General features: G+C 41.6%; 1 protein-coding gene across 4 annotated transcripts; it reads left to right on the top strand.

Annotated features, from left to right (window-relative positions):
• Window positions 1-101: 101 nt before the first annotated feature.
• On the top strand, window positions 102-14838 carry miga2 (mitoguardin 2). Of its 4 annotated transcripts, none has more exons than XM_034196730.1 (16): window positions 102-189; window positions 1194-1463; window positions 1600-1810; window positions 1916-2031; window positions 2140-2260; window positions 2858-2985; window positions 3235-3352; window positions 3632-3738; window positions 3836-3948; window positions 4496-4568; window positions 8923-9009; window positions 9127-9225; window positions 10313-10447; window positions 10550-10603; window positions 10697-10813; window positions 11325-14838. In XM_034196730.1, exons 2-16 carry the CDS (start codon window positions 1368-1370, stop codon window positions 11532-11534), a joined length of 1785 nt encoding a protein of 594 aa, XP_034052621.1. In that variant the 5' UTR covers window positions 102-189; window positions 1194-1367; the 3' UTR covers window positions 11535-14838. The 4 variants fall into 4 exon arrangements, with proteins under 4 accessions (XP_034052621.1, XP_034052618.1, XP_034052620.1 ...); XM_034196727.1 differs by having other exon boundaries at window positions 3605-3738; XM_034196729.1 differs by having other exon boundaries at window positions 125-189; window positions 1144-1463; window positions 3605-3738.
• The last annotated feature ends 858 nt before the right edge of the window (window positions 14839-15696 follow it).

Genomic DNA, 15696 nt, shown 5'->3' with positions numbered 1-15696 from the left:
TTGGTATTTTAAAAAACTTATCCCGCCTCCCTTCCATCCGATTGGCCAAGAAAAAAAGCGAACCTCTATCCTCCTCCTTCCATTGGCTTTGGAATTTGGAACACCGCCCCCTAGCAAAAAGCTAGTGTGCGGCTCTCACTAACTGTGACACAGGAATGCCCTTTCCTGCTGGCGCCTTTAATGTTTACGGTATGTACCTGTGTGATGGATTATGATGTTAGTTACCGCTGGTTAGCTGTACAAAGAGCTGGCGAAGCCTCTGAGATGTCACTTTAAAAGCACCGCTGCTCACTGTGTCCAGTTGACTGGATCATGATGCTGTGATGTGAAGTAACAGATGAGCTAGGCTAGCCCAAAATGCTAGCTAACATTAGCATTTTTGCTCGTGAGATTGAGGGCTTTTTGCCTACTTGTGAGTGCTTTTTTTTAACTTGTCAATAATATTTTTAACAAATACAATACATAGGCTTGCTGTGTATTTGTATCTATTATTTGAATAACGTGGTGGCTGTAATGATTTCTGTTCTGCCTGTATGCTACCTAGTTTCATGTTTGTTCAGCTAGCAACCTCGCTGTTGCTTTTACTTTCTTAATTTCCGATTGCAAACCTCCTGTTTGCAAGTCACTATCACTATGATAGTGACTTGTATTCATTTTCAACCTTTGATTTTTAATTGTAATGTAAAGGCTTACAACATGTTTTTCATTGTCTATTTTACATTGTTATTTTGTCTTCTGTTTCAATTTGCTATGTGAAGCACTTGGGGGCTGCATGATTGTATGAAAGGTGCTATATAACAGAAGAAGAAGTCGATTTTCTTATTGTATTAGTTGGTTTTGCACCAAATAGAGAAAGCCAGCCAGTCTTTCATGTGTAACACCTGGTGTTTGTCGTGTGTAGCAGGTGTGGGGCAGGCTGGTTTACTGGCTGCATACCAGACAGTGTAGATAGCTTAGTAGCTGGCAGAGTGTCAAGTTGCTCGGCTGCTTAACAGTTAATGTAACCTGTTATAAATGCAGCTTTTTGCAGGTTGATTCTGTGTCTTGAGAGTTTTGCCCTGGAGCCAGTACCAAAGTTCCTGTGATGATAAACTGTCTTTTGATTCATCGTCTTAAGCTTTGTAATGTAATCTATCGCTGAAGGAGGAAGCTGCAACAACCTGGTCTTTTCCATAATTCATGTCTTATTAAAGGGCGATAAATCTACAATCGAACATTGGACCAGTGTGGAGCCAAAGCTCGGGGAGTGGATGAGGACAGCCGGTTCATCAGCAGGCCCTGAGCTGGCTGATCTCAGAGCAGAGACAACACCTCTATTAGGGTGAATTTGAAGATAGCTGTGCCCTGAAGGCATTTCCATTTCTAAGATGTCATGCAAACGAGCAGACGGGATGTCCATAGCTCAGGCGTTGGCCATGACTGTGGCAGAGATACCGGTGTTTCTCTATTCCACATTTGGGCAGGTAAAACACATTGCCTCAGTTAAGCTTTGCATATGTACACACAAGCACTTTTCAAAAACCCCAGTAACAATGGCTGAATTTATTTATTTTAGAGCCCTTTATATCAACACCTTATGTTTTCCTCCTCTGCTTTCAGTCCATATTTTCTCAGCTAAAGCTCACCCCAAGCTTGAAGAAGGTGCTGTTTGCCACGGCGCTGGGCAGTGTCGCATTGGCTCTCACTGCTCATCAGCTGAAAAGGCGGGGGAGAAAAAGGAAGCAGGTAACACAAGGGAAGGATGGCCAGAAGACAGTGGGAATACCTGAGGCGCTGATGAAGACAGGAAGACCCTCGTCATTAAAGAGAGGTGTGCTTGACTCAGTGTTTGGACGAAGAGTCATTTTAGAAGTTTAAAACAAATGCTTTGTGGTTGCTGTATCAACATCTATTGAGAATGTTTTTCTCTCCACAGGCCAATTTACTGGCCGACAGATGATGAGTCCCAGCAATCGCAGCAATGACACCATGAGTGGAATTTCTTCCCTGGGCCCAAGCAAACACTCAAGCTCCTCACACAGCCTGGCATCTGTAAGTTTAATTATTTGCAACATATTTGTACATTTTTGCTCACAGTTTTTCCCTTTTCTACATTTTTCTAATATGCCTTTTTTTCTGTCTTGTCTGCTCCTGTCATAGATGCGAGTCCCAAGCTCTCCAAATCAGTCTGCCAATCCGTCCACCCCCTGGGAAGCGGAGCCCGTGGTGGAAGAGTCGGGAGCTATGGAGGATGCAAATGCAGAGAATCTCTATATAATGGGTATCTATTTATAAAGTTGCTCTATTGTACCTCTTAGTATTAATAAAGTACTACTGTTATTGGTGACTATGGTAAAAAACCAAATGCTGCATTGGCACTAGGAGGGACAATATTCAAATGTGCAGTTGGTTTGGATGACTTGTAACATTTGCATCTTGAGTATAATGTTAAAGTCATTATTATGTGGTTTTAGAATAATCTGATAATATTGATAGTTTAACAGCTTTCCCCCCAACATGAATATAATGCAGCATTACTTTTCTGCTGTTGGTAATGTAGAACGAGTCAAGAAAATCGAGGGTTTAATAAGGTTATTGTTGGACTCTTGGAGCCGTAGTGCTGTGGTATTTGGATTAGCCTTCATGAAGAATTTGAATCCTTTGCTCTTTACACCGCACAAACTCAGGTCCCTTAAACCTGCAATTAGCTGCTTTTTTGAAACGAGGATTTGCCCTATTACTGAAACAACTAAGAAGTAACTCCAAACACTGTAACTCTGTTTTTCTGTGCCATTTACAGTACTTTCTATCTCAAACCTTTATTTTCAAGCTCACAAATAAACATATTGCTAAAGTCTTACCACTCTATTGCTTGAAGGGATGGAGCTGTTTGAGGAAGCTCTACGAAAGTGGGAGCAGGCCCTGAATATCCGCCATCAGCCCAGCTCGTCCTCCAGCAACCACAGCCTCGCCCTGCAGGGGGCCGCATGTGCTGAGCTTCCTATGGTAACCAATCTAACAATGATTACCAATACAAACTGCATGAAACTCTTCGACATGGTTGAATTACTTTCCAGCTTGCATACAGACTAGAATTGCATTGTTTAGCTGGGATTTCACCTGCTGTTCTTTGTTGCACATTTCTAATTAATTACAATGAAAGGTAATGTAACTGATCCTGGACTAAAGCCCTTTTTTTTTTACATACAAATCCATGATCTTTACCTGTTTTATGCTTTTCCCTTTTCATTACAGGTTGAATCCCATAATAACGTGTTTGCTGAGAAGTTGGAGACCCTTCTGCACAGGGCCTACCACCTGCAGGAGGATTTTGGCAGCAGTATCCCGACAGACAGCGTGCTAGCAGATTTCGGTAAGTGTCATGTCGGTTTCACATATAAGCTTTAACGATATTATTAATCAAGGGGAACACATTTGGATTACAGGCACAAGTTTGAAGAATAGCTGAGTTTCGATGCAAAAAATAACTTGTTATGGGTCATTATTGCCGTAGGATGATGCAGTCCTGGTGTGTATCAGTAGGAATACCGTTTCTGTTTGTTACATTGGGGCTACACTCTTCATATTCCTGTTTTGACCTGTGTTTCGATTCTTGCCCTGTCAGTCAGAGTTTGTGGTGTTCCTTTGGCAGAGAGTGAAGGAACTCTTATCTTGCCTCAAGTGGAGAATTTCCACAGACTGCACGATGACGATGCCACAACTGTTACCTCCGACGACTCCTTCTTCTCGGCTGCAGAGGTCAGTTCCCAAATAACTGGAATACATTGTAACAGACACTTATTTGTACTTATATTTGTACCAAGTACACTTCACATCCTGTTTTTTTTCTGTCCAGCTGTTTGATGCCATGTCTCTGGAAGGCGTGTACCAGCCCCTGAGGCCTGCAGCTCTCTATGAAGAAGCCTTGTGTCTGGTGCGGGAGGGCAAAGTGCCCTATAGGTCCCTGAGGTAACTGAAGTTTAAAAACTGCAGCTAAAAACTGTATTAGTGCCGTGTTAAATCATGTTTTTTACTTAAAGTGGGTTAAATGTTTGTGTGTAATGTCAAAGGAGTCGCCGGTAGTGACGAACCCACCGATTATTAACCGATTCTGCACTTTTCAATACAAAATCCACTGCACAATACCTACCCTGAATGAACAGCACAAAGAAAAAGTTATCCGTTAGCTGGTGAATAACATAATGGAGCATTTACTGTAGCAGCTAAATACCCAGATATTTCCCTTAGACAAAACAAAAAACGAAGCTAAAGAGTAAACATTGAACTGAGTCATGGCCCCTACAAACATCCACTAGCCAACACAACTAAACACGGGTACATATCACTTATTTCAGCAATCAGAAGAAGAACAAGAGGAAGGGGAATATGACTGTCCTCTGCATGTGTATTCTAGATTCTTCTCTGCTTACACGTTTGCCCTTTCAACTTCATAACAGGATTCTATGTCAGTGTTTCATTGAGCTTCATAGATCTCTCTCTTTCTTTTTTCTCTCAGGACTGAATTACTTGAATGTTTTGGGGACCAAGACTTCCTTGCCAAGCTCCAATGTGTGCGACAAGCATTCCAGGTGTGTTTGAGCTCCTAAACCCTACCAATGTTATACAGATCCTTCTCTTTGTTTGGATTGTTGCAATCATTGTCATAATCCCCTCCCCTTTGTTCAGCCTTTTAAACCCACTTCTAAATGTCGGTCCTTTTCCAACATTGTGGTTATAAATAATCTTCATGAGCTAGGTTAGACATAGCAGTGTTTGGTTCCTGTTCTAATATAGATTGCTTTCTCTTTACTCTCTTTTTTGTTTTGCTGGACCCCCATTCATGATCTCATACACAATGTAATGACACCCTTGTAGAAACCTTGTAGCCAGACTCTAACCTACCTGAGTTTGTAATATGCAACCTTTGTGCAGGTGTAGTCTTAGCACCCATAGGCAGGTAGAGCCAGGGGTCTCAGTTCTGTTGAATTAAGCTTTGGAAAAGTACAAAATATATACATAAAGAAAACATAAATGGATGATAATTTTATCTTTAGAACTTTAACTTTTAAGCTTTGTTCTTCAGTCTCAGGAAAAAAACCAGTTGAATGCATTGACAATTGCAGAGCCGAAGTTACATTACATTACATTTAGCTGACGCTTTTATCCAAAGCGACTTACAATAAGTACATTCGACCAGGAAGACACAACCTTGAAGAAAACAGAATCATATAAGTACATCAGGTTTCATAGAGCCAAACATTTCAAGTGCTACTCAACTGGCTTTAGATAAGCCAGTCCTTTATTAGTATATAAGTGCTTTGTTAATAGTTCTATCGCTCGAAGTGGAGTCGAAAGAGATGAGTTTTCAGTTTGCGCCGGAAGATGTGCAAGCTATCTGCTGTCAATGGGGAGCTCATTCCACCATCTTGGAGCTAGGATAGCAAACTCACGTGTTTTTGCTGATGGGAACTTGGGTCTCCCTCGCAGCGAGGGTGCAGCGAGTCATTTGGCTGATGCAGAGCGTAGTGCACGCGCTGGGGTGTACGGTTTAACCATGTCCTGGATGTACGAAGGGCCAGATCTATTCGCAGCATGGTAAGCAAGTACCAGTGTCTTGAAGTTGGTTCTAGCAGTTACCGGAAGCCAGTGAAGGGAGCGGAGTGGTGTGGGAAAATTTAGGAAGGTTGAAGACCAGACGAGCCGCTGCATTCTGGGTGAGCTGCAGAGGTCGGATGGCACATGCAGGTAGACCAGCCAGGAGGGAGTTGCAGTAGTCTAGGCGTGAGATGACGAGAGCCTGGACCAGAACCTGCGTCGCTTTCTGTGTCAGCTGGGGACGTATCTTCCTGATGTTGTAAAGCGTGTATCTGCAGCAACGGGTTGTAGCAGCGATGTTTGCAGTGAAGGACAGGTTGTTATCTAGGGTCACACCCAGATTCCTTGCAGTCTGAGTCGGGGAAACAACTGAGGTGCCGATGTTGATTGTTAGGTCAAGAGTGGGACAATCTTTTCCCGGAAGGAAGAGCAGCTCAGTCTTGTCAAGGTTGAGCTTGAGGTGATGAGCAGGCATCCACTGAGAGATGTCAGCTAGACAAGCAGAGATGCGTGCAACGACCTGGGTCTCTGAGCGGGGAAAGGACAGAATTAATTGGGTGTCGTTAGCGTAGCAGTGGTATGAAAAACCATGCGGGCTAATGACTGATCCGAGCGAGTTTGTGTACAGGGAGAAGAGGAGGGGACCGAGAACAGAGCCCTGAGGGACCCCTGTAGTTAATTGACAAGGGTCGGACTCAGACCCTCTCCAAGTCACCCTGTAGGTACAGTCTTTCAGGTATGAGGTGAGGAGGGAAAGTGCAGAGCCTGAAACTCCAAGTTTTTGGAGAGTGCGAAGGAGGATCTGATGATTCACCGTGTCGAATGCAGCAGACAGGTCCAATAGGATGATGACAGAGGAGAGGGATGCTGCTTTGGCAGTGTGCAGTTCCTCCGTGACAGCAATGAGAGCAGTTTCTGTGGAGTGACCTGCCTTGAAACCAGACTGGTGCGGATCCAGAAGGTTGTTCTGATGGAGATAACAGGAGAGTTGTTTAAAGACAGCGCGTTCAAGTGATTTAGACAGGAACGGGAGGAGAGAGACAGGCCTGTAGTTTATAACATCTGACGGGTTGAGAGTGGGTTTCTTTAGGAGAGGGTTTACTCTTGCCTCCTTGAGACTGTTTGGAAAGTGACCAGAAGTTAGAGAAGTGTTGATGAAATGGGTGAGAAACGGTAGAATATCAGGAGCGATAGTCTGAAGGAGGTTTGAAGGGATGGGGTCCAGAGGACAGGTGGTAGGGCGGGCAGAGGTAATGAGGGTAAGAACCTCACTTGGAGAGAGAGGGGAAAAGGAGGTTAGTGTGTTGGTGGAAGGAGGGTCTGGTGACCCAGCGGTGAGTAAAGGTGAGTCAGGAAAAGAAGAGCGAATATCATCAACCTTTTTTTCAAAGTGGGTAACAAAGTCGCTTGACAGAAGTGAGGAGGGGGGAGGGGCTTTTGGAGGGTCCAAGAGGGTGGAGAAGATGGAAAATAGTTTTTTGGGATTGGAATAGGAAGATTAGATCTTATCTTGAAAGAAAGTGCTTTTTGCCTGAGAGATCGAAGCAGAGAAAGAGGAGAGGAGAGCCTGATAGGTTAGGAGGTCGTCACGGTGTTTGGATTTCCACCGTTTCCGCTCTGCTGCCCTAAGGACGGTTCTATTAGCACGCAGTGCATCATTTAGCCAGGGAGCAGGAGGGGACTGACGAGCCTGCCGAGATGTGAGAGGACAGAGAGAGTCCAGAGTGGATGAGAGAGTAGAGAGGAGAGTTTCTGCAGCAGAGTTTGGAGGTAGGAGTTGGAACGAGTCCGAGGAAGGGAGGGCTGAGAGCACCGATGAGACAAAGGTAGAGGGGGAGAGGGAACGAAGGTTACGGCGGACAGGTGCAGGATGAGAAGAGATTAGTTTGTTATGTTTGGAAAGGGGTAGAGAGAATGAAATGAAGAAATGATCGGATGTGTGGAGCGGGTTTACAGAGAGGTTAGAAGTAGCCCAGTTCCTTGAGAATATGAGATCAAGGACATTACCAGCTTTATGAGTCGGTGGGGATGGAGACAGTGAGAAAGCAAAGGCGGTTAACAGAGATGTTAGTTCGTCTATCTTCCCTGTCTGGAGGTTGAAGTCTCCGAGAAGTACAGCGGGAGGGCCAGTTTCAGGGATGTGTGAGAGGAGATTATCTAATTCCTCCAAGAAGTCCCCCAAGGCGCCTGGTGGACGGTAGAGAACAACAATGGTTAATTGTATAGGATGGGTTACTGTGACGGCATGGAATTCAAAGGTGGAAGGAGTGAAGTTAGGTAGCTTGAAGAGGGAAAAGCTCCATTTGGGAGAGAGCAGGAGACCAGTGCCACCTCCTCTGCCAGTTGGTCTGGGTGTATGGGAGAAGGAATATGCTGTGGAGAGAGCTGCTGGGGTGGATGTGTTGAATGGAGTAATCCACGTCTTAGGAACAGCTGACTGGCAATTCCACAGGCCACCTGAAACTAGATGTTGGATCTCAGTGGAGCATGTGGGATAGATGAGAGCAGGCCGGTTATAGCGATTAGGAGATACATGGGGCCAGTGATAATTGCGAGAAGACACATGAACAGGAATGGAGAAAATACACATGATTATAGCATGAGGGGCTAGAAAACTAAAGAAAAGAGAAATAAGACACCAGCTCAATCAGAGTAGGATTTGCCTCCCTCGTGACTCCCGCAGGACTCCAATGTCTTTGTCAGTCTTAGAGTCTCCCGCAGGACTCCAATGTCTTTGTCAGTCTTAGAGACTCCCGCAGGACTCCAATGTCTTTGTCAGTCTTAGAGTCTCCCGCAGGACTCCAATGTCTTTGTCAGTCTTAGAGACTCCCGCAGGACTCCAATGTCTTTGTCAGTCTTCGGCTGTCTGACGCTTAAGCGTCAGCTTAAGCTGCAGGAAAGAGCTACCTAAAATGGACGCCTGATTGCTGAGTTCTCACAGCTGTGGGGCCACGCCCCTCTAATTAGTTAACTCTCTACAGCTGATGGGCGACAGTAGACTGGCCCTGCCTATATTGTAATGCAGGCTTGAGTGCCCCTACTGAGACCTGTGTAGCAGGTTTCGCTTGAGCAGATCTGAGATTTAAAATCTCTCAAAAGCGCCGTTTTAGCTACAATAACTACAGAACAATTATACAGAGTAGAATAAATGAAACAGAGAAGTCTAATTAAACAAGAATATAACTTACAGTGGTTGCTGCGTCAATAGTTGAAGCAGAAATGTTTATATGTTGGATGTGTTAAATTCTGTTGTGTTTATCTACAACTACAGCAAATGCCATGTATTACACTTCAAGTCAGAGATTTGTAGAACTCGGATATCTAATGAAATGATGCTTTTCTTTTCAGTTCCTGTTGCTAGATGAAACTCACCGCACATTTTTCATGGAGACCGGGAAGCAAATGATTGCAGGGTTAATGGTGAAGGCAAACAAGGTAAAAACACTACTCATTTACATCTTTACGTTTAAACGGGACAATCTTCTATTTCCGTGGACACATTTGTACATCAGTAACTATTAAGTCTGTGTGTTGTTTGTTGCGTTCACACAGAGTCCCAAAGGCTTCCTGGAGAGCTACGAGGACATGCTGCTCTACACAAAGAGAGAGGAAACATGGCCCGTCACCAAGATGGAGCTGGAGGGTCGGGGGGTGAGTCCTCGCATCATTTATCTCACTGTGTATTGAGTAGTTTACTCAGGGAAACAGGGATACTTTGTCACAGGGTTTATGTAAACTGGCTAACCTGAAATAAACTTTAACTGAAGATCAGCCCACAGTGAGATCACTCTGCACTTTACTCACAGTAAGGCTCATTTTAGAGTCAGGCTGGTGGTGATTCTGTAACTGGCAAACAATCCGTCCTTATTTAAGTGCAACATAATTTATTTACTTTGACTTGCGTTAAATACTTGAGAACAATAACGTTTTCCTAAGAACTTAAAGTGTGTATGTGTAGCCGCTTTCACACCAAGTACTTTGCCGCACTTAGTGCCAGCACTTAGTGCCAGCACTTAGTACCCCCATGGAACTAAGCACAGATCGCATTCACACCGGAATAAGTTCCCTGAGGGAAGACTATGCAAATGAAGCCGCTGACGTCACTTCTTCTTCTTCTGCTTTGGGTTTATTGGCATGGTTTGCAGTTCGCCCAGCCAATCGAAATTGGTACTTTTTCTCCCCAGGATAGTACCACCTTTCTAGCAGGCACTAAACATGGGGGTAAAAGTTCTCGGAACTAAGTTCTCTTTTTGATCTGAACGCAAAATTCCAGGCACTAACAGAACTAAACAGGAAAAGTACGGGTAAAAGTACTCCGGTGTGAACGCCCCTTGTGTATGCTCAAGGCTTTATGAACGTGTCAAATGCATATTCTTTGTCATTAATCATTTGCGGAGTACATTTTTTTAAAGGAAATATTTTCCTGACCAAGTCTGATTTTTAAGAGTGAATCTCTACTTGCAGGTGCTCTCCTATTTTTCTTTTACATGGATCATACACAGAACCATTTTAAGAGGACATATTTGTGGGAATTATTGGGAGAAGCATAATAGGGCCTCTTTAAACAAGAGAAGTAATACGTTAAGTTCAGGTTAAAATTGTGATTACAATCTGTAGATTTGTTTTAACTGGGTAGATCAAACAGACATACTTATTTATGTAACTGTATATAACATATAGTATGACTGATTGACTTGTAGAGTAACATTAACCCAATGTACTGGTGTAATCTCTGCAGGTGGTGTGTATGAACTTCTTTGACATCGTGCTGGACTTCATCCTGATGGATGCATTTGAAGACCTGGAGAGCCCCCCCTCCTCTGTGGTGGCTGTGTTGAGGAACCGCTGGCTCTCTAACAGCTTTAAAGAAACGGTTCATTTAAACACACACATTTACAAACACACACCAATTCCTTGCTTATGCCACCAGATAGTTTCTCGTCACTCAAGTAACATACATGTCTTTTCACATTAGGCCCTAGCAACTGCTTGCTGGTCTGTGCTAAAAGCAAAAAGGCGTCTTCTAATGGTGAGTTTGAGCACATTTAAAGATTATTTAAGGTTTTATTGCATACCTGTTTCTTTCATTTAATAGTTGAGTTTCTCTTCCTGCTCTCCATAGGTTCCTGATGGTTTTATCTCCCACTTCTATGCCATATCAGAACACGTGAGCCCAGTTTTGGCTTTTGGCTTTTTGGGACCGAGGCAACACCTAAGTGAAGTGTGCACTATTTTCAAGGTGAGAGCAAACACAACCAAGAAGAAGCTGAGGTTTTAACAAGATGTTGGAAAGCAAGTTAGTGTTGGTACTAGACACAGTTAACACATAAAGGTCCGTGTATTCATCATGAGGAGGACTATGTAAACCTGCAAAACACTTGTACAATGTCTACTGTGACTCTGAGAAAAGCAACATGTGATCATCAGGGCTCAAGCCTTCAGATGTGTAACATAAAGCCTATGTTACAAAGCACAGTGTTGCACTTCTATAAAGTCGAGATGTGTCATTATAAACTCCAAAGCTTCATAAGATATCAAACAAAAGTTTTCATAGGCTAGGTGAGAACAATGACAACTTAACTAAACTTCATTTATAAATTAGTTAGGTACTTAAAGTCGAAGAATATTTTCAAACTGGACCCTATCGTCCCATGTTTTTTATTTCTAATTGACTTGATGAATACCACATTTGAAATCAAGTTTAAAAGTTAGCTTCAACATTTATGTTGTATTTCTCCTTCCCTCTGCAGCAACAAATCGTGCAGTACCTGAAGGACATGTTTGATCATGACAAGGTGCGCTTCACCTCCACTCAGTGTCTGGCCGAGGACCTCCTGAACCTTTCCCACCGCCGGAGTGAGATTTTACTGGGGTATCTGGGGATAAACAGCCTTGTGGAGCTCAATGGGGTCCTGCCCAGTGACACGGAGGAGTCTTCAGGGCCCAACTGTGAGAACTGAGTGCTTCACTGGGTTCATACGGGCTAATAGGTAATGGAGCTCATTCTGTAATCAACACTAGATTCAATCATTCATTCATCTGTGTTCATCCAACACACCTTAATGTGAGAGGATTGCTCTCACATTGACAGATCAATGGTACTAATGAGGGAGACCGGTTGGATAATATGATTCAGTCTTTCCCTCCTTATCAGCTGCTGTGTTTCAAGGCGTTTCGTCCTCACGTAATGTCAGAGGACTTGTCTCTGCCTTGTTTGGGGACATGAATATTTCCTGAAAACACCAGAATGAAGCGCTCCCAACACATGAAGACCAGGAGCTTCTGCTAAATCAATCCATATGGGTCGAGTCTCGCATTACGACCTTCCATTCATCGGACTTGTGGGATATCATTGTCGTCTTTCTTTGTGAAAAGAAATGGCGTGAGAGTCTGTCCACAAATGTGCGTTTGTGTGTGTTTTATATTCAAGGGGGAAGGATGGTTGCAAAAAAGCGTGATAAATCCTGACAGGCTCGGCCAGCTGACTACGTTTACATGCACAAAATATTCCCTTTTTTGTCCTTATTTCGGAAAAAGTCAATATTCCTGGAGTGCTGTTGCAAAGCTAATTTACATGCAGCTGTCAGTTTAGGATTGTTACAAAGTTTTCAATTGATGGCAGACTTGTTGGCAGACACCATTCAAAACACAGCCTCCCTCTTTCAATCCTTCAACCACCTTCCTGAAAAGATGGGCGTTTTGATTATTTGCGCATATTCAGTAAAACCAGTTGCTATTTAAAGCTTTCATCATGTTTAAAAGTAGGTGAGTTTATTTTTCCCACCAGAAATGTTGGTTTTGAACCTGAATATCGACATTTCCCATGTCTTTGTGGGGGAAAAGCTAAATTCAAATTAAGACCTATTGTATTTACATGAACCTTATCCAATTTGCGATATTATTGTGTATGTAATCGTTGTCACTGATTGTCCTTGAATCCCTCTTTAAAAATACGTATTTATTCCAATTTGGTTTCATCTAGCAGGCTAAGATGTCACATATCCCAGAGACTGTGCAACATGTAAAAGGACGTCATGTCAAAATGGTAACTTAAGTTGAATCATCCCAAAGTGTTATTTTGACCCCAGATCAAAGCTGTCTTCTAATGCAAAGGACACATAGCAGTGATTCAGCTGTGAAACAAAAGGTTTTGTAAAGTGTTACCCTCCGATTTTACCTGGCAACAGATGACATGAATATTTTTTCATTTTTAGTGCCACAGAGGCATTCAAATAAACGTCTAATAACACAATAGCAGTTGTGACAGGATATCTTTATTGCCAGAAAGAAAATTCCTCAAACACATCCGTGACCCTAGAAACTGAGTGAAATTCTAGCTTGAAATCAAAATGAGGACTTTGTGATGAACACGCTTGAAGATTTATTTTCTTAAAATGTTATAATTGAAGTATTTTTTAATTGGTTGAACCACTTAAATTGATTTAAAATATGTGGGCCTGAAATGTAGTTCCCTTTTTAAAAAGGTATATCAAGAACTAAATCAATGTTTTGATTGTAAAATGTGTAACAATAGTTATTCATGCATAAGGTTTTTCTTTAAGATCGCTGGATGTGAAAACGTTCAGGGGAAGCAGATTATAAACCAGTTTTACTAAGACTTATTTTTCACTGCAAATATTTGGACTTGTCATTGAAAGAAAAGCACTTGTGTAACTTAAAACAGTAACTATAAGTTAAACCAGCCTTTATTCATTAACATTGCAAAGAGGTTATGTTTTTGAATCCGCTTCATTGACAGCAGGATTACAACAACTGTTGGTCCAATTGTTTTAAGTAACTTGGTTGGTGGTTATCCCCTTTATATTTGTATTATTTACATTAGTGCCTTTCCTTCTGTGACATGTCAAATTGTCCTCCATGATTACACCTTTAGAGACTTTGAAAATACCCACAAATCCCCCTTTTATAATTGATTAAGAGCACTTGGGCATTCTCCATTACTATACACAATCTAAAATGGACACACTAAATGAAACCGTGCCATGTACTAGTGCTAGTGAGGATATTGTTGTTTGTTGTACAGTCCGACTGTAACCTATAAGTGCACTGATATTAACCCTGACTGTTTTCTGTGAACAGAGACACTGAAGGGGCCATAAGATGCCAACATGGATCATTACACTACTGTAAAAGCAAATATGTGATATGCAGCACACTGTAGATTGTTTGTTTAAACGGTCAAATACTAAATGATCTCAATGGAATGTGATTCAAAAGGTTATTTATTGTTATCTGCAGTAGAAGCAGTATGTATGCTTATGGTTGCCTGTGTGAATGATAAAAGGGAAGACTTCCCTGCCTGAAAAGATATTAGTTTCACAGATCTATCATTGGTTTATCATACAAATCAGCAAGTCTTTATTCAAAATCATATACATGTGTGTTTCGTGGTCTTGATCATCCAAATCCTGCTCTTGTTGCAACACGTCTTTGAAATTCAGATGTGCAGCTTTGTGTTTTGAAGCATTTTGCACTTTATCAGAAAAGCAGAAAGATGCAGGAATGTCCAACAACCCTTTTTTCTAATAATCCCTTTGAGAGTTTAACTGTACAAATTGCATTATTTATTGCATCATAGAACTGACATATTATTGAGCATAAATGCTGTATATTAGAGAAAAGATCTTTCCCATACAATTTTACAATGGAAATGATTTATTGTGCTTACTTTCCAAAGTGTTAGTTTTAGTCTCCATCTTTAAAATAACCTTTGTTATTTTGATTTTGACGGCGTGTCATCCAATCCATTCTCTCAGGCTTTAGTCCTGGTAATGTACTATCACATATGGAACATGCCAATGCAGTTGCAGAAAGGAAATGCTAATATTAGTCTTGTGTTCACGTTATGGTCTGCAGAAATGAATACCCTGCATGTTAACAGTGTAGATTCTTTCAAATGCATCAATCATTGTATCCCTGCAAGATTTAGAGCCAGGCTATTGTTTTACAAGCTCATTTATAACCGTCTAATTGAACGTGAAAGATTCAGGCATAGACTCTCCTACTTAGTGTGTATTCATGATTATAGAGTTGAATGAGGATTTCAGATGGCCAACATGTGGAAAGAATATTTTTGTTCTCTTTCAAAATTCACTGCTGTATATCATAAGTGTCCTATTCATGCCTTTTGTCTTTTCTATTGTTAAATTACAATGCCAGCACACTGTAAATTGATTTTGATTCTCCATGTTAAATGTTATTTTGTTATTAAACAATATGTTTTTGATGCCTTTTCCCACCTGATGCAGCTCACTGTATTTTGTGTCTCACCAAAAAATAAGATGATTGTCGAGTCAGTAGTGATTCAATGTTAGGCCATGGAGGGTGCATGCTCCTTTTGTACTCTTTTCGGAAATCATTTTATGCAATATCCTTACATTTGCCTTAAAGCATGTTTATCCAGGGGATATAATCAAAATATACAACCTATCTTAATTATCATGACTTTACCAAAACTTTTTTAAACATATATTAGTCCTCAATATAACTACAGTATATCACAGGCATTCTTTATCTCCTGAAAAACACATTTAATCTCTAGGAATATATGCATTCATCAGACTTCAGCATTGGTCTGATTTGAAACATGACATCTCAATATGTTCAATCCTTTCTGGCTGACAGTCTATTCCATAACGCTGCACTTGCTCTTTAAGGTTGCTTAACAATTAGAGGTACTCCAATAAAAAAATTATTGAGTTTGCTGTCTCAGATTTTACAGTTGACTTACTGTGTGTCCTGGTTTGTCAGTTTGTGTGCACTTAATGTTCTTGGCTAATTTAATGTGATTTGAAAAAAGCTTGGGTCAGTATCAGTCTCTGCTATTTATTTTTTTCTACTGGCTATTTGCTATTTGTAACTCATGTAGATGACATGGGCTTTTTTAAAAGACATTTCCATCATACATTGATGCACAACAGACCACATTGGAGCATACAAATTCAAAATAATTCAGTAAATGAAGAGTTAGACAATGTCCTGTCACCCCAGAGTTGAAATGAGAACTATTTCCTTGATCATGGCTTTATTTAACATAATTGTACATCTCTTTAACAAAAGTAGTCATCCAACATGCATATATTGCTGTGCTGTGCATAATCA

Source organism: Gymnodraco acuticeps, unplaced genomic scaffold (genome assembly GCF_902827175.1).
Source record: "Gymnodraco acuticeps unplaced genomic scaffold, fGymAcu1.1, whole genome shotgun sequence".
In the NCBI taxonomy this organism is placed as follows: domain Eukaryota; kingdom Metazoa; phylum Chordata; class Actinopteri; order Perciformes; family Bathydraconidae; genus Gymnodraco; species Gymnodraco acuticeps.
The sequence above is the reverse complement of the archived record's forward strand: the minus strand, read 5'-3'. Positions and strand labels throughout refer to the sequence as shown.

Bases quoted from the DNA above. Each gene is read 5' to 3' on its own strand.
- miga2 (XM_034196727.1), top strand. From the start codon at position 1,368: ATGTCATGCAAACGAGCAGACGGGATGTCCATAGCTCAGGCGTTGGCC. The intron at 2,032-2,139 runs GTAAGTTTAATT...CTCCTGTCATAG, and splicing joins CCTCACACAGCCTGGCATCT to ATGCGAGTCCCAAGCTCTCC. The intron at 10,814-11,324 runs GTGAGAGCAAAC...TTCCCTCTGCAG, and splicing joins AAGTGTGCACTATTTTCAAG to CAACAAATCGTGCAGTACCT.